The sequence below is a fragment of the Micromys minutus genome (genome assembly GCF_963924665.1).
Source record: "Micromys minutus genome assembly, chromosome: 1".
Classification (NCBI taxonomy): domain Eukaryota; kingdom Metazoa; phylum Chordata; class Mammalia; order Rodentia; family Muridae; genus Micromys; species Micromys minutus.
This window is the reverse complement of record NC_137969.1, coordinates 63,464,412-63,489,437: the sequence shown is the minus strand read 5'-3', so window position 1 is coordinate 63,489,437 and position 25,026 is coordinate 63,464,412. Positions and strand designations below refer to the sequence as shown.

General features: G+C 37.1%; 2 protein-coding genes and 1 pseudogene across 10 annotated transcripts in view; 1 reads left to right on the top strand and 2 right to left on the bottom strand.

Moving 5' to 3' along the window:
* CDC42BPA (CDC42 binding protein kinase alpha) overlaps positions 1–25,026 on the top strand; it is a 207,116-nt gene that overhangs the window by 31,449 nt on the left and 150,641 nt on the right. For all 8 annotated transcript variants that reach the window (XM_080927474.1, XM_080927480.1, XM_080927479.1 and 5 more), the window contains exon 2: positions 14,255–14,346. In XM_080927474.1, the coding sequence (XP_080783600.1) occupies positions 14,255–14,346 (92 nt within the window). The remainder of the gene's footprint in view (positions 1–14,254; positions 14,347–25,026) is intronic.
* LOC308435129 (small ribosomal subunit protein eS25-like) lies at positions 22,416–22,844 on the bottom strand (the record flags this gene model as incomplete). Its single annotated transcript, XM_080935745.1, has 1 exon — positions 22,416–22,844. The coding sequence occupies one exon, from the start codon at positions 22,842–22,844 to the stop codon at positions 22,446–22,448; it is 399 nt and encodes a 132-aa protein (XP_080791871.1). The 3' UTR covers positions 22,416–22,445.
* Positions 23,823–24,318, bottom strand: LOC308435122 (high mobility group protein B1-like; annotated as a pseudogene). The gene has a single exon. The product of its transcript is annotated as a high mobility group protein B1-like (transcript).

Here is a 25,026-nt window from a genome sequence, read left to right as displayed (position 1 = left end):
CGACATTCAGGGGTAGTCATCCCCACTCATTGTGCTGACTCACATGCTAGTCTTCCATGTTGGATTTGTATGTGTGCTGATCTTTGTTGTCTGCTTCTTTATTGACAAAACTATACATGCATAAGGACTGTTTGGAAGCTTTGTTCAGTAACTCAGATATTATCAATTTTTAAAGTATCTACTCTGAAAGAGGAACAGAATAGTTCTCATCATTGCCAAATATCTCAGAAACTTTATTCTTTGAACAAATGATTGTGAATCCCCATTTGGATGCTGGGAATCAAACCCCAGTCCTCTGGAAAAGGCAGCCAGTTGTAATAAAGTTGTGATACATTTCAGAATCATTTATCTCCCTCAGCATGGATTATTCTGTTTCTTTTTTTTTGCATTATCTTTAATTTTTAGCAATCTTATGACAACATCAGCAGCTGTAAGATAAAACATATACTAGAAAGGATTAAAAAAAAAGGCACTGGAGATGTGGCTTAATGGTTAAGTACTGGCTACTTTCCCTGAGGATCCATGTTTAATTCTCAGCACCTAGGCTCACAATTGTCTACAACTCTAGTTGGAGGGCTTTAGCCCTAATCTTCCTTTCTGCATTTGTTTTGCTTTGCATGACTGTTTTAGCATGTATAACGTTTGTTTCAACACTGTTAAACTTCTGTGTTGATTCTTGAAGACATCTGCATTAAGTTTTAAGTTACTTGCTCCTCAGCCTAGGGCAGTGTTTTCCACACTGGTTCATATAAGTTTGGCAAGTGAAGTAGGGCTTCACCTTAATGCCTGATGTATCTTTGAGAATTGAGGGGAGTTTTTTTTAGAGGGGAGGGAGCAATACAGAACCTTCAGAAAGCATGTGCATAAGTAAAGGTACTTACTTTACAGCACCAAAGAAGTCAAAGTATTGCCATCATTAGCTGAAATGTTATCACATACCACATTGAGTCAGGAAAACATGAACTTATCTAACAGTAAAACAAACCCAGTGAATCCCTGTGATGGTGTAGTGATTAGTAAGTCTTTTTTTGTTTTTGATTTTTAAAATGATCATTAAGGGTGTTATTGTAAGTTGTCACTAATATCCAGTCATTCTAATCACATAGAGTTCCTGAAGTGAGATTTTTAGTAAATATTATCATAGTTTTAAAAATAAACAAGTATTTGTATAAAACACATTTGTTAAATATTGCCAACAAACTTTTAGAAGTGAATTGAATCTAACCAGTTTTTTCAAATGTACTAGAGAGATAGGAAATATTCAGGTAATAGACATGTCCATCTTACTGCTCTACTACTGAGTTTTAAAATTCTCAACTGTAACATCACAGCGAGTCTGTTTAATTCCTCTAGACATTGTGATCGGATTTCCCAGTGGTTTTATAACTTGTGTTCTTGTTGATTTTCTTCATATTGTTAAGAGCAGCTTATTATGGCAAAATAACTGCATACCTGTCTATAGACACTTTTTAGTTGTTTTTGCTTTTTATGATCAGAAATTAGAATAGTCAATAGGTATATTTAATCTAAGTGTCTTTCAGTATTCTTTCTTTTAGCTTTCTAATTCAGTCTTGGGACAAAGTAAATTATACATTGGTGATACTGTTTTGTTGTCCCATAACATAGTTGAGATTAAGCTTATTTTATGTGCAGGAACTGGATACAGTAATTGTTATGAGTTTCGTTTTCAGTTCCAAGAAGTCTGCGTTTGTCAGTTTGCTTTATCAGACTTGTTTATAGTTTTATTTTAAACATTTGATCCTTTTTTCTTTGAAAAGTTTTATTGATTTTTTATTTATAGATGAATTAGTTAACCTATTTGAAATTTATAATTTAATGGTTTTGATATTTTAAGAATTTAAAAATTATAAAATGTATATAATGTGAAATTTGCCATTCCCCACCTCCCTTTTTTAATGGTTGTTGGTGTTTATAGAGAGAGAGAGTCTCATGTAGCACAAGCAGCCCTTGAACTTGCTGTGTAGCTGAGGATGATGTTGAGTTCCTGATCCTCCTCCTTCACTTCATAAATGTTGGGATTACAGGTGTGCCTCTGTGCCTGGGTTCTACTGTAACTGTTTTTAAATGTACATTTCAGAAGCATTATATTTATGACAGTGTAAAACCATTATTGGTATCTTATTTCCAAAACTGCATCATTACATGAAAAGAAATCCAGTAATGATTCAATGACTATACTTCTGCTCTTCACTCCTGATGGGGAACTCTGCTTTCAGTGTCAGTGAGGTTTCCCATGTTAAGTATTTCATAAAAATTAAATCACATGATATCTGATATCTGGCTTCTTTTACTTAAAATGTTTTCAAGATTCAGCTATATTGTAATATATATCATATTTTTCTTTCATTTTAAGGTTGGATGATAATTTTACTGTATGCGTTATTCTACATTTGATAGAGGGCTAGTATCCAATATATACAAGGAACTCAAGAAGCTATACCCTAGTGCATCAAAGACATCTTTATCTCATTTACAGATTGTTTTGGCTATTCAGTCTGCATTGAGATTTTATATGAATTTTAGGATAGGTTTTTTTTCTTTCATTTTTTTAAAAATTGGGTATTCTCTGTATTTATATTTCGGATGTTATCCCCTTCTCCCAATCCCATTCTCCCAATCACACCTCCCCTCCCCCTCCCATTGCATCCATGAAGGTGCTCGCTCTCTCAACCACCGTCTTCCACCTCAGCTCCTTGGTGCTCTCCTACACTGGGAAAATGAGCCTTTGCTAGACCAAAGGCTTCTTCTCCCATTGATGCCAGAAAATGCTGTCCTCTGCTGCATATGTACCTGGGGCCATGGGTCTCTCCATGCAAACTCATTGGTTGGTGCTTTAGTCACTGGGAGCTGTGGTGGGTTTGGTTAGTTGGTCATATTGTTCTTTCCACGGGGTTGCAGACCCTTTCAGCTTCTTCAGTCCTTTCTCTGGCTCCTTCATTGGGATCCTTGTGTTCAGTCCAATGGTTAGCTGTAAGCATCCTTCTCTGTATCAGTATGGCTCCGGCAGAGCCTCTGAGGAGGCATCCATATCAGGTTCCTTCCAGTAAGCACTACTTGGCATCAGCAATAGTGCATGGGTTTAGTGGCTGCATATGGGGTGGATCCCCAGGTGAGGCAGTCTCTGGATGATCTTTTCTCCAATCCCTGTTCCTCTATTTGTCCCTGTATTTCCTTCCATGAGTGTTTTGTTCTCCCTTCTAAGAAGGGCTGAGGCATCCACCTTCTGACCTTCCTTCTCTTTGACCTTTATACGTTCTGTGAATTGTTTCTTGGGTATTCTGAGGTTTTTGGGATAGTGTCCGCTTAACAGTGAGTACATACCATGAGTGTTCTTTTGTGACTGGGTGACCTCACTCAGGATAATAGCTTCAAGTTCCATCCATTTGCCTAGGAATTCCATGAAGTCATTGTTTTTAATAGCTGAGTATTATGTATCCATTGTGTATATGAACCACATTTTCTGTATCCATTCTTCTGTTGAAGGATTCTTTCCAGATTCTGGCTATTATAAATAAGGCTGCTATGAACATGGTGGAACATGTGTCCTTGTTATATGTTGGAGCATCTTTTGGGTATATGCACAGGAGTGGTATAGCTGGGTCCTCTGGTAGTACTATGTCCAATTTTCTGAGGAACCACCAGAATGATTTCCAGAGTGGTTGTATCAGCTTGCAATTCCACCAGCAGTGAAGGAGTGTCCCTCTTTCTCCTCATCCTCACCAGCATCTGCTGTCATCTGAGGTTTTCTGGTTTTTTGTTTGTTTGTTTGTCACCTGAGTTTTTGATCTTAGCCATTCTGACTGGTGTGAGGTGGACTCTTAGGGTTGGTTTGATTTGCATTTCCCTGATAACTAGGGATGTTGAGCTTTTCTTTAGGTGCTTCTCAGCCATTCATTATTCCTCAGTTGAGAATTTTTTGTTTAGCTCTGTACCCCATTTTTAATAGGATTATTTGATTCCCTAGAGTTTAACTTCTTGAGTTATTTGTATATATTGAACTAGCCCTGTGTCAGATGTAGGATTGGTAAAGATCTTTTCCCAGTCTATTGGTTTCGATTTTGTCCTTTTGATAGTGTCCTTTGCCTTACAGAAGCTTTGCAATTTCTTGAGGTCCTATTTGTTGATTCTTCATCTTAGAGCTTAAGCCTTTTGTGTTCTGTTCAGGAAAATTTCCCCTGTGCTTATGTGTTCTAAGCTCCTCTCTACTTTCTGTTCTATTAGTTTCAGTGTACCTGGTTTTATGTGGATGTCTTTGATCCATTTGGACTTGAGCTTTGTACAAGGAGATAAGAAAGAATCGATTTGCATTCTTCTGCATGCTGACTGCCAGTTGAACCAGCACCATTTGTTGAAGAGGCTGTTTTTTTTTTTTCCCCCCATTGAATGTGTTTAGCTCCTTTGTCAAGGATCAAGTGGCCATAGGTGTGTGGTTCTTCGATTCTGTTCCATTGATCTGCTTGCCTGTCTCTGTACCAATACCATGCAGTTTTTATCACAATTGATCTGTAATACAGCTTGAGGCCAGGGATGGTGAATCCCCCGGAAGTTTTTTATTGTTGAGAATAGTTTTTGCTGTCCTGGGTTTTTTATTATTCCAAATGAATTTGCAAGTTTCTCTTTCTAACTCTCTGAAGAATTGAGTTGAAATTTTGATAGGGATTGCTTTGAATCTGTAGATTGCCTTAGGCACGATGGCCATTTTTACAATGTTGATCCTTCGAATCCATGAGCATGAGAGATCTTTCCATCTTTTGAGGTCTTCTTCAATTTTCTTCTTGAAGTTCTTGTCATACAGATCTTTCACTTGCTTGATTAGGGTCATCCCAAGGTATTTTATATTCTTTGTGACTATTGTGAAGGGTGTTGATTCTCTAATTTCTTTCTCAGCTTGTTTATCTTTTGAGTAGAGGAAGTCTGCTGATTTGTTTGAGTTAATTTTATATCCAGCCATTTTGCTGAAGCTGTTTATCAGCTGTAAAAGTTCTCTGGTATAATTTTTGGGGTCACTTAAGTATACTATCATATCATCTGCAGATAGTGTTATTTTGACTTCTTCCTTTCCAGTTTGTATCCCTTTGACCTCTTTTTCTGTCTGATTGCTCTGGCTAGGACTTTGAGTACTATATTGAATACGTAGGGAGAGAGTGGGCATCCTTGTCTAGTCCCTGATTTTAGTGGGATTGCTTCAAGTTTTTCACTATTTAGTTTGATGTTGGCTACTGATTTGCTGTATATTGCTTTTACTATGTTTAAGTATGGGCCATAAATTCTTGATCTTTCCAAGACTTTTAACATGAAGGGGTGTTAAATTTTGTCAAATGCTTTTTCAGCATCTAAAGAGATGATCATGTGATTTTCTTGAGTTTGTTTATATAGTGGATGACATTGATGGATTTCCGTATATTGAACCATCCTTGCATTCTTGGGATGAAGCCTACTTGGTCATGGTGAATGATTGTTTTAATGTGTTCTTGGATTTGGTTTGCAAGAATTAAATTGAGTATTTTTGCATTAGTGTTCATGAGGGAAATTGGTCTAAAAGTCTTTTTATTTGTAGGGTCTTTGTGTGGTTTAGGAATAAGTGTAATTGTGGCTTTGAAGAATGGGTTGGGTAGTGTTTCCTCTGTTTCTATTTTGTGGAATAGTTTGGAGAGTATTGGTATTAGGTCTTTTATGACAGTCTGATAGAATTCTGCACTAAGCCATCTGGTTGTGGGCATTTTTGATTGGGAGGCTTTTGATGACTGCTTCTATTTCCATAGGGGTTATGGAGCTGTTTAGATGGTTTATCTGATCCCGATTTAACTTTGGTACCTGGTATCTGCTTAGAAAATTGTCCATTTCCTCTAGATTTTCCAGTTTTTTTTTTTTTTTTTTTTTTGAGTATAGGTTTTTATAGTATGATCTGATGATTTCTTGAATTTCCCCAGTTTCTGTTGTTATGTCTCCCCTTTCATTTCTGATTTTGTTAATTTGGATACTCTCTCTGTGCCCTCTAGTTAGTCTTGCTAAGGATTTATTGATCTTGTTGATTTTCTCAAAGAACCAGCTTCTGGTTTTGTTGATTCTTTGTATAATTCTTTTTGTTTCTATTTGGTTGATTTCAGCTCTGAGTTTGATTATTTCCTGCTGTCTACTCCTCTTGAGTGTATCTGCTTCTTTTTGCTCTAGAGTTTTCAGGTGTGCTGTCAAGCTGTTAGTGTATGCTCTCTCCAGTTTCTTTTTGGAGGTGCTGAGAGCTATGAGTTTTCCTCTTAGCACTGCTTTCATTGTATCCAAAAGTTTGGGTATGTTGTGCCTTCATTTTCATTAAATTCTAAAAAGTCTTTGATTTCTTTCTTTATTTCTTTTTTGACCATGCTATCCTTGAGTAGAGCATCGTTTAGCTACCATGTGTACATGGGCTTTTTGTTGTTTTTGAAGACCAGCCTTACTCCATGGTGATCTGATAGGATTCATGGGATTATTTCAGTGTTCTTGTATTTGTTGAGGCCTGTTTTGTGACCCAATATATGGTAAATTTTGGAAAAGGTGTAGTGAGGTGCTGAGAACAAGGCATATTCTTTTGTTTTAGGAGGAAATATTCTATAGGTGTCTTTTAAATCTATTTGGTTTATAACTTGTTAGTTTCACTGTGTCTCTGTTTAGTTTCTGCTTCCATGATCTGTCCATTGAAGAGAGTAGGGTGTTGAAGTCTTCCACTATTATTGAGTGTGATGCAATATATACTTTGAGCTTTAGTAGGGTTTTTTTTTTTTTTTTAATGAATATGGGTGCCCTCGTATTTGAAGGATAGATGTTCACGATTGAGAGTTCATTTTGATAGATTTTCCTTTGATGAGTAAAAAAAGTGTCCATCCTTGTCTTTTTTGATGACTTTTGGTTGAAAATCTATTTTATTTAATATTAGGATGGCTACTCCAGTTTGTTTCTTGGGACCATTTGCTTGGAAAGTTTTTTCCAAACCTTTTACTCTGAGGTAGTGCCCGTCTTTGTTGCTGAGATGAGTTTTCTGTGTGCAGGATAATGCTGGATCCTGTTTACGTATCCAGTCTGATAATCTATATCATTTTATTGAGGAATTGAGTCCATTGATGTTAAGCAATATTAAGGAATAGTGATTGTTGTTTCCTGCTACTTATATTTTCATTGTTAGAGGTAGAATTATGTTTGTGTGCTTTTCTTCTTTGGGATTTGTTGCAGGAAGATTAATCTCTTGCTTTTTCTAGAGTGAAGTTTCCCTCTTTGTGGTAGAGTTTTTCATCTATTATCCTTTGTAGGGCTGGATATGTGGATAGATATTGTGTCAATTTGCTTTTGTTCTGGAATATCTTGGTGTTTCTAGCTGATAATTGAGAGTTTTGCTGGATATAGTAACCTGGGCTGGCATTTGTATTCTCTTAGGTTCTGTATGACCTTGGTCCAGGATCTTCTAGCTTTCATAGTCTCTGTTGAAAAGTCTGGTGTAATTCTGTTCGGTCTGCCTTTATATGCTACCTGTCCTTTTTCCCTTACTGCTTTCAGTATTCTTTCTTTTTTTTTGAACATTTGTTGTTTTGACTATTATGTGTCGGGAAAAATTTCTTTTCTGGTCCAATCTATTTGGGGTTCTGTAGGCTTCTTGTATGTTTGTGGATATCTCTTTCTTTAGGTTAGGGAAGTTTTCTTCTACAATTTTGTTGAAGATATTTACTGAGCCTTTTAGTTGGGAGTCTTCGCTCTCTTCTGCATCTATTATCCTTAGGTTTGGTCTTCTCATTGTGTCCTGGATTTTCTGGATGTTTTGGGTTAGAAACTTTTGAGTTTTACATTTTTTTCTGACTGTTTTGCCAATGTTTTCTATGGTATTTTCTGCCCCTGAGATTCTTCTCTCTTCCCTCTCTTGTATTCTGTTAGTGATGCTTGCATCTATGACTCCAGATGTCTTTCCAACTTCAGAGTTGTCTTCTTTTTGTGATATCTTCATTGTTTCTATTTCTGTTTTCAATTCCTTCACCTGTTTGGTTGTGCTTTTCTGTACTCTTTAAGTGATTTTTGTATTTTTTTGTGTTTCCTCTTTAGGGGTTCATCTTATGTTTGTGTTTTCTCCTGGGTTTCCTGTACTCCTTTAAGTGTGTTATTTATGCCCTTCTCAAGGACCTCCATCATCATCATAAAGTATGATTTTTAAGTCTAAATCTTGTTTTTCTGGTGAGTTGGGATATCCACTATTTGTTGTGGTGGGAGAACTGGGTTCTGATGTTGCCAGGTTGTCTTGGTTTTTGTTTCTTAGATTCTTGAGCTTGCCTCTTGCCACCTTGTAATCGGTGATGCTAGGTGATCTTGTTATCTCTGACTCGAGCTTGTTTCCCCTGTGGGTCTGTTGGCCTGCAGTCTCTGGAGAGAGAATGCTCCTGTGTGTTCAGCTCTCTGGGTAGGCTGTGAGTTCTGATGACAGTACCCAGTCCTGCCAACTGGGCTGACTCTGGCCTTGAGACAGAAGTGTCTGTTCTCACCCTGAGAGTTCCATGTGGCTTCTCCCAGGATAGTCAGTGGAGAGGTAGTGTGGACTCAGCCCTGGGCTCAGGAGCGAGAATCCTCCTGCTCCTCCAGGCGCCCAGCATTCTGTGGGCGGGCCACCAGTCCTGATGAAGCTGGGCTAGCTCTGGCCTTGTGCCAGAAGTGTCTTTAGGATAGGTTTTCTACTTTTACTAAAAGCACCATTACGGATTGTGAGGATTGTCCTGCCTCAGACAGTTGCTTAGATATCATTGTCATCTTAGCAGTATTAAATCTTGCCAGTTTAGAATATGGAATGTCTTTCTGTTCATTTAGGCAGCACTTTTTTTTTTTTAGGTTTTACCTCCTTTGTTACATTTTTTCCTAATTGCTTTAGAATTTTTATTGTTTTAAGACAGGGCCTCACTATGTAAACCTGGTTTACTTGAAACTCTCTTATATAGTCAAGGCCAGCCTCAAATTCAGAGTAATACATCTATTCTTGTCTACCAAGTGCTGAAATTAAGGCATACACTGTCATACCTATTTGCTTTTTTTATTTCCTTGCAAATGTGATTAAAATATTTTATAAGTATTCACTGAAAAATAAAGGAAATTTTTATACTTTTTTTTTTTTTTGAGTTAAGGTTTCATTAAGTAGTCCTAGGTAGCTTGAACTCAGTGTATATCCCAGGCAGACCTTAGATTTGTAACCCTCAGCCTCTGTGTAGCTAGGATTGTAGGCCTGTCTCATTAGCCTGGCTTTACAAACTTATTTTTCAAAGTTTTTAATGAGATATTATTTACATATGACAGAAATACACTGACTTAAAGTATGCAATTTAACATGTTTAATTTTCTGTGGTTGTTTATTCCTCACAGTTGAGGCCATTTTTACCACACTCCAAGAAAATCCTCCATCCATTAGCTGTCATATAAACAACATTATTCCTATGCAACAACCAACCTAGCTTTTTTTTGTATTTAGGCTTAGTTATTTGTTAAAATGGGATCATGTAAAGTATGAAACACAGCCGACTCTGTGTATTGATTTTATATCCTATAGCTTTGTGAGTTCCTTTATTTACTTTGTGTTTTCCCAAGTATTCTTTAGTGTTTTCTGTGTATATCATGCTACCTGCAAACACACTCCCCTCTTCATTTAGATAGCTTTCATTATTATTTCTTTTTTTTGATCCACTTGCTCAGGCTTTAACTTCTAGTCTTATGCATAGTAGAAGTGGCCAGAGCCAGGTATCCTTACCAAATTCCTGATCCTGGGACATTTCTCTCTATTGACTATAATGTTCTGGAAGCAATGAGTCTGAATTTTGATATTATTTGATATTTGAAATTTTTATTTCTCATATAATTTTGACTTCTCAATGCTTTCTTTTTATGAATGTTTAATCTTGTTTTAAAATTGTATTTTGAAAATTACCATGTTATGTACTATTTTCTACTGAAGATTTGAGAGCAGAATGTTTTGTTGCAATCACAGACTTAGAAAGGTCGCTTTTTCTTCTCTATGATTTAAGAGTCTTTATGTCTTCATTTCTTTTGTATGTGTGAACAGTCTCCCTTTGGTGAATGTCCACATTGACTGCACACTCACCACTGCAGTATGTATGTGTCTGATGGGCACACGCAGAATAACTAGAGACTTTGGCAAGAAAAACTGAGTGGTCAGAACTTGCAGAAACAGCTTCACGGAATTCCATAGACGGTTTTAGAGTGATTTGCTTTTTTTTTTTTTTTTTTTTTTTGATATTTTGTTGTATTTGTGCTGTACTTTGTTCTTTCTGCACACAAACATGAATACATTATTTTGGCTGAACCTTCCAAGGATAATTTATTGATATCAAGACCAAAGGGTCTTTACATATTTCTTAGAAGAAAGATGTCATCTGGTGTTGCTTTGTAGTACAGCTGCCAACAAATAATTTTTTAAAAAATTAAAATTTCCTTTATTGTGTGTGTGTGTGTGTGTGTGTGTGTGTGTGTGTAGGACAATTTGCTAGAGTCTGTTCTCTCCTTCTACCATGTGGTTTCTGGGGATTGAACTCAGGCTTTCAGGGTTGGTAAAGAGGGTTCTTACTCACTGAGCCATTTTATCTGCTCTGGTATAATAATTTTATTTACTGTAAAATCCAATATCAAAATTTAACTACTGTCTCAGTAATATCCTTACAGCAACCTCCATTTAAAAACTTAAATTGAGAATCCAATCCCTGCTTATTCCCTGCATTTAGTTGTGTATCTCTTCAGTGTCCCGATGGGCTTCATCTTTCAGGTCACTGCTCTTTCTTGAAACTTGTAATTGCTACATGTCACTTGTTTTGTGGTCTTGTCTCCATGTAAGTGTGTCCAGTTGTTCTCTGGTGACCAATCAGATGACTTTTCTTGGGCAGATGCAGGTTCCATGTTACAGTGCATATACTGTTCCATGCTTGGAGTCACCACTCATCTAGTGACAGCTATTTCTCTGAGACCTTGGGTCTTCTGGAAGAATAATAAATAGAAACAAAGCTTCATTTGGATACTGTATTTTCTCTTTGCTTCTTGGTGATACCCATGTGCCAATGATTTCTTCAGTGCCTTCAGAGTATGTCATAACTTGTGCATTTTTTAAAAAACTAGAACTTGTAAAGCTGTTGTCTATTGGTGGTTTCTTTGTAGAAAACTAGCATACTGGTTCAATTTATTTATTGATGAATTTAGACTTTTACTTTTGAAAAACAATTAGCTACTCTGTAAGAATAATTTGTCACAGTAAATTTAGCAACATAGGTTACTTGTGGTAATTATTGCTAAATTTAATCTCAGTGGCATTGTAATTTTGTTCAATTCAGTTTTTTACTGTGATATTTTGTAAAGTTTATTTTTATAGTCTTTTTTAAGCCCTTTCAATTAAAAAAATATTTTGTGAATACCTGTCTGTGTGTCTGTTGTGTGGGTATGCACATGAGAGTGCTGGTACCCTCAGGCCAGAGAGCCATTAGATACCCCTGGAGCTGGAGTCATAGGCAGCTGTGAGCTTGGGACTGGGAACCAACTTTGAGTCCTGTGGAAGAGCAATGTGGGTTCTTAACCTCGGAACAACCTCTTCAGTGCCACATCTTTCCATTATGTGCTTATTTTAAATTAAGGAATTTCATTCATCTTGCTTTTTCTGTTTTGAAGTCTCTTGGTATGGGATGGGACATAGACAGGGTCTAACTGTGTTGTAAAGGCTTTTAGTGCTCCTTTTAAAATAGAAGATTTGAGACTCGGTCTTTATTTATTTAGCACTGGCTTACTCCATATTCCCAAAATTTTAACATTGTATTTTTTGTGTAGTTTCTAATTACTTATTTCTTCCCTTTAATTTCAAAGCTTACTGGTAGTTTTGCTTATCTTTATTGATTTACAGTTAATTGTATAATATACATATAATTTAGCTTTTATGCTTTTGATATTTTGAATTTTATTTGTGCTGGCTTTAGGCTTGATATTATTAAAATATGTAGAATTAAATGTTTCAAGGTAATAATGTCTAGTTGTTACAGTGCTGTATCTGTATTCTACTCAAATATATTGCTCTGGCAATATTTTTGAAGTATGTTTGAAGTATCAATAGATTCTAAGTAAAATGTCTCTTCAGGAAGAACATGATTATTCTAATTTTGCACATTTTAAGGTTATGTTCTCAGGCACACATGTTTTTAGAATCTTGTTATAGTTAGTTGTACTTTTGTTTTTGCTCTAATGCCTATCTCTAAATATGAAAATAACTTAATTTTTTTTGGAGGTAGGAATGTTAATGACAACTAGTTTCTTTCTTTACTGACATTTTGTGTAAATTAAATTTAGAATCCACAGAATAGATTGGCTGAAATTTAGAAACTCTCAAGTAAACATTCTGTAATTGGAAGAGTGTTAGTGAGTATACTGATTTTTAACAATGATAAGGAACAATAGTGAAAACAGACCATTAGAAACAAGTATTATCTATTCAGTAAGGATTATCCATTCTTACATGGTAGAGTTTGGAAAACAAAAGAATGCCTTTGGTAACCTGATTCCTAAAATACTGAATTTTCATACAATGCATAATCCAAAGAAATTACATACAAATTACATAGTTGTCATTGTAGAATTAGAAAATATAAGACAGTAATATAACAACATGCAGTGAATTAATTATCAAAAGTCCCCTGAAAAGACACATGTGCTACATGGTTTACTAGACCCCGAAGTCATGGCCAACCGTGTTGTGTGTTGAAGGTCTCATCAGTATATCCTTCACACTTAGATCTTTAAACAAGTGGAATGCTACTGCGGTGGATAGTCAAGGATGAAAACTCACAGGTTTAGTGAGCTGGCTTTCCACTAGTGCTGAGCTAGTTGCAGACAGTACAGAGGAAAGATAATTAGACACAATTTGTTTATGAACACAGAAGGGAAACTTTTGAATGAAATAAAATCAGAGAAATTTTAGCTGTGTATTAAAAAACATTAAAGTCAATTTTAGGATTATCTTTAAAAAAAGTTTTACATTTTGAAGGCTACCAAAATAGTAGTGTGTCCTATTAAGACCATGAAAAAGAAAACAAGAACTTCAGAGTCAGCCAACAGTGCTACCGTTACACATTGCTGTGTCTGTTAGTCATGTTCTTGCCAACACTTAGCAGTTTCTGTCATTTAAACAAATGGAAAAATTAATTTTCCATTTTGCACCCCTCTTTTTTGTGAACTGACAGTATTGAAATAAACTTTTTAAAACCAGAATAACTAAAATTTGATTCTGGTGAGCACATGGTTGTTAAAAAGATGTTTTAGGAAAGGCTAAAAGGATGGCAATCTTAGACGGAAATAAAAGATAGTATCTTTTTACATAGAAGCATATTCCCTAAAGGGAAAGACAAATGAATGCCATTGAATTACATATGAGAAATAGAAATCTGACAAATATACAGCTTTTGTACAAGCATATAATATTAATATAAATGGACTATGTACATCACCATTTTCTCAGGAAGTTCAGTTTATTACTCTTTTATTCAGTTTATTCATGACACCCAAAGTTGTCCTTTCACCTAAACACACACACACATACACACACAGAGAGAGAGAGAGAGAGAGAGAGAGAGAGAGAGAAGCAGAGACAGAGATAGACAGAGACAGAGACAGGCAGAAAGAGAAGAATATGGTGAGCATGTCTGTAATCCTAGCACTCTTAAAAAACTCCTTAAGGTAGAGGCAGGATGATTACAAATTCGTCTGGGTTATACAGTGAGTTGCATGCCAGTATGAGCTACATACCCCAGACCCCGTCTCAGACAAACAGAAATGTCAAAAATGTAATTTATGTAAATAAAACATTGCCTTTTGTAGGTATTAATTCATACTTCTATAGTTTGATTTGATTTTAAAAGTGCTTTGATTTAGTTCTTAATTATAATTTGAGTTTTTACTGTTTAAGAAATCCTCATCTGCTGGGCGATGATGGTGCATGCCTTTAATCCTAGCACTAATCCTAGGCAAAGGCAGGTAGACCTCTGAATTTGAAGCCAGCAGCAGCCTAGTCTGTAGAATGAGTTCCAGGACAGCCAGAGCTGTTACAGAGAAACCCTGTCTCAAAAAATCAAACCAACTAAACAAACAAAAACCAAGAAACAAACAAAAAAAATTAAAAAGCAATACTTATCTATTGCACATCTAATTTGCATTACATTTAATTAAGAAAGTAACTGACATTGCTCTTTTGTTTCAGCTAAACCCTTTACTTCTAAAGTGAAGCAAATGCGATTACATAGAGAAGACTTTGAAATATTAAAGGTGATTGGTCGAGGAGCTTTTGGGGAGGTAAGAGATATTTTGTATAATGTTTGTTAATTGTTTTCAAAGGCTTTTTTATAATGGTAAGAGATAATTTGCTTGCTGTTAAAATTGATATGGCTGACCAGAAAGTAGATTAAAGTTGTGAGTGAAACATTTTGCATGGAATTTTCTATGATGCTTCACCTTTTAATATGTACTAAATTTTGTTTCTGTCTGTTTTCCTTCTTGTGCCAAAGTCATACTATCTCATGCTACTTCATCCCCTAAGAATCTTGGTGTGTCTGGGAGTGTGTCTTCTGTTCCTACGCTTGCCTCTCCTAGTGTACATCAGAATCTCATTAACACACTTACACATATACATGCACAGGCACACACACACACACACACACACACACACACACACACACACAGAGAGAGAGAGAGAGAGAGAGAGAGAGAGAGATGTTTACGCTAGATGCATGGTATTTTTGAAGTTACTTTAATTAAAATGGCTTATGTTTCACTTTCTAATTGTTGAAAATACAAATCAGTAATAGTGTCAGGTCTTGGAGCTTCCCCTTGAGTTAGATCCTAATTTGGGCCTGTCACTGAACCTCCTTTCCTTTGGTCTCTTCTCCATTTTTTGTTCCTGCAGCTCTTTCAGGCAGGAACAGTTGTAGGTCAGAGTTCTGACTGTGGGATGACAACCCCCTCCCTCATTGGTGCCTGTCTTCCCACTGGAGATGGGCTTTACAGTTCCCTCTCCCTATTGTTAGGCATTTCACCTAAGGTCACATCCTTTGTGTGGTGTCTCTCACCTCCCAGGTCTCTGGTACATTCTAGAGGGTCTCCCCACTGCCCACCTCCCAAGGTTGCTTGTTTTCATTCTTTCTGCTGGCCCTCAGGGCTTCAGTCCTGTTTCCCTTTCCTCCCCCATACCTGATCATGTTCCCCTTTCCCTTCCCTTCTCCCACCCAAGGCCCTCCCTCCCTTTAGCCCCACCAGCACCCCCATTGCTTTCTTCTACCTTCCAAGTGGGATTGAGGTGTCCTCACTCATTTGCTTAGGCCCTTTAGCCTCTTAACCTTGAGTTCTATCAATTTATAAAAGGATTCATCTTGGTTGTGTATTATCCTATTTTATGCATCAGTGGACTTAAGTGTGCTTTAAAAAAATATGTGTTTTTCACTTTTTGTTTTACTTTTTAATTTTTGGATGTTTTGAGACAGGGTTGGTTTCTCTGTGTAACCCTGGCTGTCCTGGAACTCAGTCTGTAGAGGAGGCTGGCTTCAAACTTCAGAGATCTCCCTACCTCTACCTCCCGAGTGCTGGAATTAAAAGCATGTGCCATCACTGCCCAGCTTTTTTTTTTTTTTTTTAACCTATTTTTGATACAGAACTTGGCCTGTAATTTCCTTCTAGTACCTTCATCATATTTGGGCGGGGGGGGGGGAAGCTTGGCTGTGCTGGTCCAATGAGTGGAGTGTTCCCTAAATATTTTACTACTTTCTACAAGCTTCAGAAATGGTTACCATCTTTCCTTATATGCTTCTGTTGCCTCACAGATGAAGCCTGCTGAGCCTCACTCTATTACTGAGATAGTATATTTAATTTTTACAATGGATTTTTTAAAATTATGTGTCAGTTTGGTTGTGTTTATACACCTCATATAACTTTTAGGACTTAGTATTGTATTGATCACTTACTCCTTCACACAACTGTTGGTTAACCTTATTATTAAGTTTGTCTTGCTAGGGAGTTGTCAGTTTTCTTTGCTTTTTAATTAGTTAACTTCTAGTCTCTTTAGTTTTGCTGTTGTAGATTGATTCCTGCTGTTTAATATTTTATTTTCTGTGGTATTAACTTGTTATTTATTCTTCTAATTTACTGAGGTAGATCACTTAAATTTTTGATTTTTATGTCTTCTTTTAAAATGTTCGTTGGGGCTGCTTTCCTGCAAGCTGTGTCTGGAGCAGTGAGTGTGGAGATGTCATGTGTGCATCGTGTTTGCTCCACGCTCCAGTGTGATTTTACATTTTCAGCTTGTTTTGTATGTGTGAGTTTAAAAGTTCACCACCGTTTCTAAGTGCCTCGAGGATTCTCTGGTTATGTTTCTGCCACTGGATTGTAATGTGATCAGAGCTTAGATAGCATAGTTATATGACTGGAATATTCTAGTTAGCTCAGATTCGTTAATCTAGCCTTTTAAAATTTCCATTTTAATATTTTGTTTTCTTTTGAGCTGTTCTTTCTTGAGAAAGGGTTTGGCTTGTTTCTTTATTTCTTTCAGTATTTTCTTGGCACTTTTTTTCTTGATCTATTACTTCCTAGAAATTTTTATTTTTTTCAGTTTTTGCTGTGATAACAAATACAGTCATTTTGTCTTCCTAATGATGAACTCTTGTATCATTAAAGAATGGTCTTGTTATCTGTGTGACATTCTTTTGACAAAGATTAGTCTGAATTAATGAAAATATTTTAACTGTTAGCACTTGCATTAAATACCTAGCTGAATTCTTTTTAGTTTAGTTTTTTCCTTTTTTTGCAACCGTATAGAATATTTGCTACTAAGTGGAATACTAGTTCCTTGTTAGCCCGCTGCTATACTATATTTATGTGACCCGATTTTAATTCTGTACCAGTAGAATTATTTACTGTAACTGCACTCAAGTTCCCAAAATAACGACTCTGAGACTGAATTATTTGATGAATAAATGCCTAGGCCGTAAGCTAGGGTTTGTTCCCCAATTAGCTATTTTTCTAGTCTATGAATGCCACATGGCTGGGTTCTCCCCAGTTTCACTTGTGTATCTCCATCAGTCAGTCTCTTCCCAAGCCTGACTCTATCCCAGAATTCCTCTCTCCCGGCTGGAAGGCCACACCTAGGCCAACAGCTTCTCTGTTGACAGGTGATGCTTCCGTACAGTACAGGGATTCTCTCTACAGTCTACTATATATTATTGTTTCTAGCTTCTGTTCTCTACATTAGACTTATACGATACACCCTTGTTTTTCATTCCTCCTGTTCTTTAACCTTTATTATCTATTTATTTGTGTCTCTGATCTCTCTCTGTGCTTGTGCAAATATGTATGTGGATGTGCCATGGCAAGCATGTGAAGGCCAGAGGGCAACTTATGGGAGTCATCTCTCTCTTTCCACCATGGGGCTTCTGGAAATTGAACTGGGATCAGGCTTGGCAGCAAGTGTCCTTATCCACCGAGCTGTCACCCTGGCTCCATGTCCTAGTTTTCCAGTAGCTCATAGTATTTATTTCTTTATATGACTATACCATATGTTTTTTATTTATAATATCATTGTTGAGTGTTAAGTTTCTTATGGGTTTTCTGGCTGTTCAGAATATTGCTGTGAGAAACATTATTTATATCTTTGGTGAGGTATAAGCATTTTTTATGTTTAATATAGACGTAGGAGCAGATCCTGCATTCTGAGGTAGCTTTAGTAGACAGTGTCAAATACTTTTTCCCAAGTGCTGAGTCATACTCATACTCCCTGTAACAGTAGTCTGAGTTTCCTAACTTAAGCCCCTTTTGGCCAGTGTGTAGTGGTCATTGGGACTCCATTTTACATTTCCTGTTAAGTCATAAAGTTCAGCAACTTTTCATCTCGCTTTATATCATGTGAATATTCTTTGAACAAGTAAACATTTTGAGATTACTGAGGTAGGAGTTGAATGTTATTGGTATATTCTGGATGTAAATGATTTTGTGGACATGCAGTATATGTGCATAAGAAGTGCTTTAGCATTTCCTGTCCTGGTAGATCTCATATTGAAATAAAGATCAGTAATTAAACTAATGATTAGTGGAGCATGCGTGTGAGGTCACGTGTTGAACCTCACCTTCCTCCTTGTTTGAGACAAGATCTCTTTGTTCATCTCTGTGTACTCAGGCCAGCTGGCTTGTGAGTTTCTGGGGACTCTTGCCACCTACCATCGGGCTGTAGGAGCACTGTGATTACATATTGTTACCTAGCTCAGCTCTACCTGGGTCCTAGGGATTTGAACTCTGATCTTCATACTTGTATGGTTAGAACTTCACCCATTTAGCTCTGCACTCAGCCCTCTGTTTTTTTAAGGTCTGATTTTTAAAAAAAGTTTTATGTTATAGGTATTATGCATAATTTGTTAAGTTTATTCCCAAATATTGATATTTTTTGATTTAATGGCAAATGACTATAAAATTTTATATTAAGTATTATGTTTCTGATATGTAGGTATGATTGATTTTTATATCTGACTTGTATTTCTTGATGTCATATTTTGGTCTTTTGAGAAGGACAGTTTCTTTTTTCACTTTACAGACTGTACATTCCATTTCTTTTTCTTGACTTATGTCACCTGCTTAGGTGGCTAATACAGAGTTGAACATGAGTCATGAGGTGGACATGCTTACCCTCCATTGGAATTTAGGGGAAAGGCTCTTTTTCCCCCTTGGATTTAGGATTAAGGAATTTTAAGGATTTAAGGGTTCAGTGTTCACTGTTGAATAAGATGTTAATTGTAGGTGCTTTGGTAGATGTGGCCTGTTTGATTAAAGAATGTGTTCTTATACTAGTTTCTGAGGTTTTAAAATTTTAATCATTAATCAGTGAGAGTTGAATCCATTCTTGATTTTGTTTTGTTTTTAACATGTGAGTAATCAAAATTCTCAGCACTATTTGTTGAAGAGACTAAGTTTTGCTATCTCTGCAGAACATGAAGTGCCTATAGCTGTAAGCATTTGTCACTGGTTCCTCCATTTTAATCTCTCAGGTACTCTCCTGGGTGGTTTTCAGAAGACAAACTAGAGTCATCTGAAAGGAGGGAACCTCCACTGAGAAAATGCTTCCATTAGGCATTTTCCTAACGGAGGCATTTTCTTAATTAGTGATTGATTGGAGAGGGTTCAGCCCTCTGTGAGTGATGCTATCCCTGGGCTGTTGGTTTTGGGTTCTCTAAGAATTCAGGCTGTGTAAGTTTTATAGTTCTGAAGAGAAAGGTATCCTAGCATTTGGGAGCCAAGTAACACTGTACAACAAAACCCATATAAAAGATTCAATGGGAAATGTAACTCTAATTTTTCAAACCCTATTTTTAATGATGATTCTTAAACACTTTAACCTCCCTTGTAGCCCAACACCCATAAGAGGAAAAGAAAGGATACGGGGGAAGTGGACCTATTTAGAAAGGTCTTTTGGAGCAACTCCCAGTTTATGTTGTTTGGAAATCAGCAGTTCAGTTCACAGGTTTGCAGCGACAGCTTAATCCACTTAAAAACACTTCATGGACACACCAACAGTCCAGGTCAGTAGAGGATACCAAACACAAATCAGCAGTGGTGACATGACCTAGCAGAGACAGCCATGCCTCAGGCCTTGGCTCTAGTCAGCAGGAGGGACTCGAGGAACACCAGAAGTTCTAGGCTCTGTCTTAGGGAAGCAAAGATCAACAAAGACTTGAGACCCACAACCATTGCACAGCTAGCCGTAGCAGCAAGTGAAGCTCTTTCTCAGTCACTCCATGGAATCCTATTTATACCTTCCAAACATCACGTGTCCTCCACGTGCCTTGTCTCAGCATGTGCATCCAATCAGTCCGAGTCCTTGGAAGCAGCAAGAAATTGCAATACATTTCCAAATTTTTCTTTGATGTGTTTCTCTCTATATAGTTCTGACAAATGCAGCTCAACTATGAAATGTAAGGCAGACCAATACATGCGTGTTGTTAGCAAAGATTCCTTCACCACTGTCCTTTCATGTATTTCTTTAGCGGAACATACTCTCCCCTTTGTCTGCTTCAATGAAACATTCTTACATGAGTCGGCCTTAGCTTTTTACACCTGTGTCCACCTTAACAAAATGTTCCTTCATGTGTTTGCCCCAGCAAAACACCATCCAACCAACTTTCCAAAGAACCCTGAAGTTTCCACTTCAGGGAGAGGCACAGGAAAGTGGCTGCCTCTGCTCAGTGAGAAGCAGCAGGGAACTGAGCAGCAGGCAGGCTTTATACAGGCTTTCTTGATTTCTGGGGTGGGGATTGGTGGGATATCAAACCAAGCACAGAGATTGGTAATGTTTTAGGTTCAGGGATTGGTGGGTTTGGTAGACTCATACTTTTGCCAGTACAGACTGAGCAAGCCATGATAATCAGCACCCCTCCATGGCCTCTGCCACTGCTTTCTTCCCAGGTTTCTGCCCTGTGAGTTCCTGCCTTGGTTTCTTTCAGTGATAGACTACTGTGTGGAAGTGTGAGCCAGAGATACATTCTTTTCTCCCCAACTTGCTTTTTGGTTATGGTGTTTTATCACAGTAACAGAAATCCAACTAAAAGAGCACTGTAGCTTAATCTAAAGCAAGTTGCTGTGATGCAGCATTTTTTTTTTTTTTTTGGTTGAAGAGTATCTGACATGTGAATGTTAACATCCTTTGTATTACAAAACAGAACTTTTCAGTTTTAATGAAATTCTAATTACTGTTTCATGGGTTATGCTTTTGCTGTTGGTGTATACTCGACTTTTCAACTATTAAAGCAATTCCTGGTATGGAGTCTATTAGATTAGGATCATCTTTCAAGATGTTTTTCTCTTTAGTTAATCAGTATTTTGTTAGCTAGTTTCACATCTAGACTCATGGTGAGTGTTGACCGTGTTGATACTTTTTTCTTTTTAATAATTTTCAGGCATTGATTTTAGGGTTGTGGTGAGTTTAAGTGAGGAGTTGAGGAAGTGTTTTTGTTTCCCAGTGTTTGAAAATGCTTTTTTCCCTTAATTGTTGATGTAGTTTAATAATGCAACTATCTGAACTTGGGTTTTTAATACTCATAACTGATTAACACTTAATGGTTTTAGAGTTAGCTAGTCAGCTTTTTCTGTTTCAGTTGTCAGCTTCAGTATAAATTATTTTTCATGGATTATGTCTGCTAACATTTAAATTACCAGGTTTTTAAATATTTTTTGTCATGAGGTTATTTATAATATTCTTAATTAATTTTGCTTTTTGTAGAGTCTGAGGTGAGGTTCTTTTCTTACATGTTCATAATGCATGCTTAATTTTTCTTGAGTATTATTAGAGGTTTTAAAATGCAATTAAATATCAAAGCTACTTTTATCTGTGTGAGTTATCTCTTTGTGTATACACACACTCATATACATGTTGTGTGTGCATTGCATGTGAGTGTGCATTGAATATGAGTGTGCATATATGCAGAGGCCAGAGCAGGAATTGGGTTCCTTCTATTTTTTTTTTCATTGTTGCCTTAAGATGGTCTGTGGTCTCTCACAGAACTGGAAGCTCGTCTTTATGCTGTTTGCTGGCCGGCTAGCACGGATGTATCCACCTGGGTTTGCCCTCCATCACTGAGGTTTCATGCAGGTGCAGCTGCGTCTTGCTTTTTTTAAAAAACCTGAGTGCTGGGGATTCAAACTCAGCTCCCCATGCTTGCATAGCAAGTTTGATTACCCATGGAGCCATCTCTTCAGCTCCTATCTAAAGTTTAGTCAGTCGGTCAACCAGTCAGCCTGTCTGTCTCTCTCTCTCTCTTTCTAACACTTAACATCTGTTTTTACCTCTGTGATTCTTTTCTTCGGATTTAGTTTACTCATTTGTTTTTTACCTTTTCAAGGTAGAAACCTGTATCTTTGCTTCTTTGTCATCCCAGTGTAAACACAGAAGCATAGGTTTCACTTTAATGGTGATTAGGCTTTAATGGCGATTAGGTTCATCCCAGAGATTATTTTAATTGATTTAAAAATGCTATTTAAATGTCTGTTTCAGAAGTTGATATTATTATTTGCATTTAAAAGTTTGGCTGTTTGAACTGTTTTGATACAGTGAGATAATATACTTTTGATTTTTCTCCAATTTCAAGTTTTGTTTATGGTCAGAATGTGAACTGTTTCTAATGAACACTTCAAATGCCCTTAAAAATAATGTAGAATTACATTTCTTCCTGTGTTTTACTAATACCAGTGAAATTGAGATGGTCAGTATTATTATTAAGATTTTCCATAATTAGCTGACTATTGCTTAGTTCTGTCAGTGACGAAGGTGTGTTTACTTCTCCCCCAGCATTGTATATATTTCCTGATTTTTTTTTTTTGATTCAGTGAAGTTTTATTTTCCCAAATGTACAGCTGATTGAACCTGTTCATGCATCTTCACCAGCAGCTGGGGCATCTCCACTCTTTGTGTTCCTGGTGTAAATTACTTGGGCTCTGTGCTTTGAAGCCAGCTTGATAAGTCCTTTGCTAAGTAGCTCCTGAAGGGCTGCCCTGGCCAAGGAACCTCGAATCTTCAGTCTCTCAGAGACCACGGTTGGAGTAATAAGCTTATAGTTGGGAACTTCCTTACAAAGTTTGTCGTATGTAGCTTTGTCAAACAGGACGAGATTGTTCAGCTTGTCCCGAACTTTGCCTTTGGACCACTTCTTCTTTTTGGCTTTGCCACCAGATTTATTTACTGGGTCTTTGTCTTTTTTGGCCGACTTTCTGGCATCTTTCTTTTTCTTGTCGAAAAATATGGAACGCTTCACGAATTTGCATGTCATCCTTGCGCAGGGGCCATGCTAATCTTCTGTGTATCGTTCCAATTTTAGTATATGTGCTGCCGAAGCGAGCACTGTATTTCCTGATTTTGAAAACTGTTACAGTAGGAACGTAAGCATTTCAGCATTCAGCATCTCAGTAGCTGTGTCTTTCTGATGCTCCTCTTTATGGGCTGCTCTTTTCTGTAAGGTAATGCTTCCTCTCTTGTACATTGACTCCTCCGGTGAGCCCTTTTCTTCTACAGTTGTATTTAAGTGAATCTTTGTGGGTGTACCTAGTTAGGTTATATATATATATATATATATATATATATATATATATATATATTTTAATAAAAATTAGAAACATTCAGAATGTCAACAAAACAGCTGCATTTTTTTTTTTTTGCAATTACAGAGTGGTATTCAGTTAACAGAACAATCTTCTTATAAGCTGCATCAGAGACAACTGAAGATGAAAAAAAAAAAAACAAAAACAAAAATAAAACCAAAAGAAAAAAAAACGGAAAAAAACAAAAAAAACAAAAAAAAAAAAACAAACTACTGTCCCCATATATAACTAATTTGTGCTGTGCACCAACAAGAACCTGCTTTAAATTTCCATGCCAATTTACAACCCCCAGACTGTACCAGGCAAGGTTAGTGGCTATTGAAAATACCACCAGGACAGGGCTATCTAAAGACACATTCGGTAGTGTGTTAACTATACAAAAAAAGACACTGTACAGTTTAAAAACAAATCTTACACAGCCTTACATTTCAATTTTTTTCTTTAAAAGGAGTGAGTTGTGTACAGGGGGGTTAAATGCTTTATAGACAAGAAAAAAAACTGCACTAGAACCAACTTATCATCATCATCTTCTTCATCTTCATCTTCCTCTTCTTCCTCCTCTTCCTCATCCTCTTCCTCCTCCTCCTCATCTTCTTCTTCCTTCTTTTTCTTGCTCTTTTCAGCCTTGACCACCCCCTTTTTTTGCTGTATCAGGTTTTCCTGTAGGCAGGAGTATCCTTCTCGTACTTCTCCTTCAGCTTGGTGGCCTTCTTCTCATAGGGCTGCTTGTCATCTGCGGCAATGTTGTTCCACATCTCCCCTCGTTTCTTTGCGACATCACCAATGGATAAGCCAGGATGCTAACCTTTGATTTTTGGGCGGTACTCAGAACAGAACAAGAAGAAGGCTGAAGGAGGCCTCTTGGGTGCATTGGGGTCCTTGAACTTCTTTTTGGTCTCCCCTTTTGGGGGGATGTAGGTTTTCATTTCTCTTTCATAATGAGCCTTGTCAGCCTTTGCCATATCTTCAAATCCCCCTTTTCTTTAGCAGACATGGTCTCCACCTCTCTGAGCACGTCTTGGAGAACTCTGAGAAGTTGACAGAAGCATCCGGGTGCTTCTTCTTGTGCTCTTCCCGGCAGGTTTGCACAAAGAATCCATATGAGGACATTTTGCCTCTCGGCTTCTTAGGATCTCCTTTGCCCATGTTTAGTTGGTTTTCCTCCTCTAGGCACAGAGTCGCCCAGTGCCCATCCGTCCGGCTCTCGCTTGCCCCGGTGCTGTCTCTATGGAGCTCAATGTACTGCCAGGTTTTATATTTTTAATACATTCTAATAATATCTGTACTTTTATTGGACTGTTCAGATTATGAGTGTGAAAGTTAGGTAGAGTTAGAATTACTTAATGGCACAGTTTACAGATTTGGTATTTTTTAATACACTTCCCCCTATTATGCTGATCATTGAAATGAGGGTCTTGTATATGTTAGGTACCTCCAACTGAGCAGCAACATCATCCCAAATGTGATGTTTTCATATAAACCTAAGGTAGTGAAGCTTACTACAAATAAAAGAGATATTCACTAATAAGTACATATGTAGACATAATTAACATATATGCAACTACAGAAGACAGAAGAGATAAATACTTATAATAAAAGAATTAAGACTATTAGTTCATATATATGCTAATTATTTGATAGGGTAGTTGCAAAACCCTAGCATTTCTAGAAAACAAGCATTTCTAGAGCACATATTTGCAGTCTCAGCTATTCAGGAGGCTGAGTCTGGCAAATTGCTTCTGCCTAGGTATTTTTCCTGAGTCTGGACAATATAGTAGCAGCCTGCTCCCCTTCAAAAATGAACAAACACATAAGCCTACTCTAAGAAGAATCATAAAACAGTAAAGGCAATGA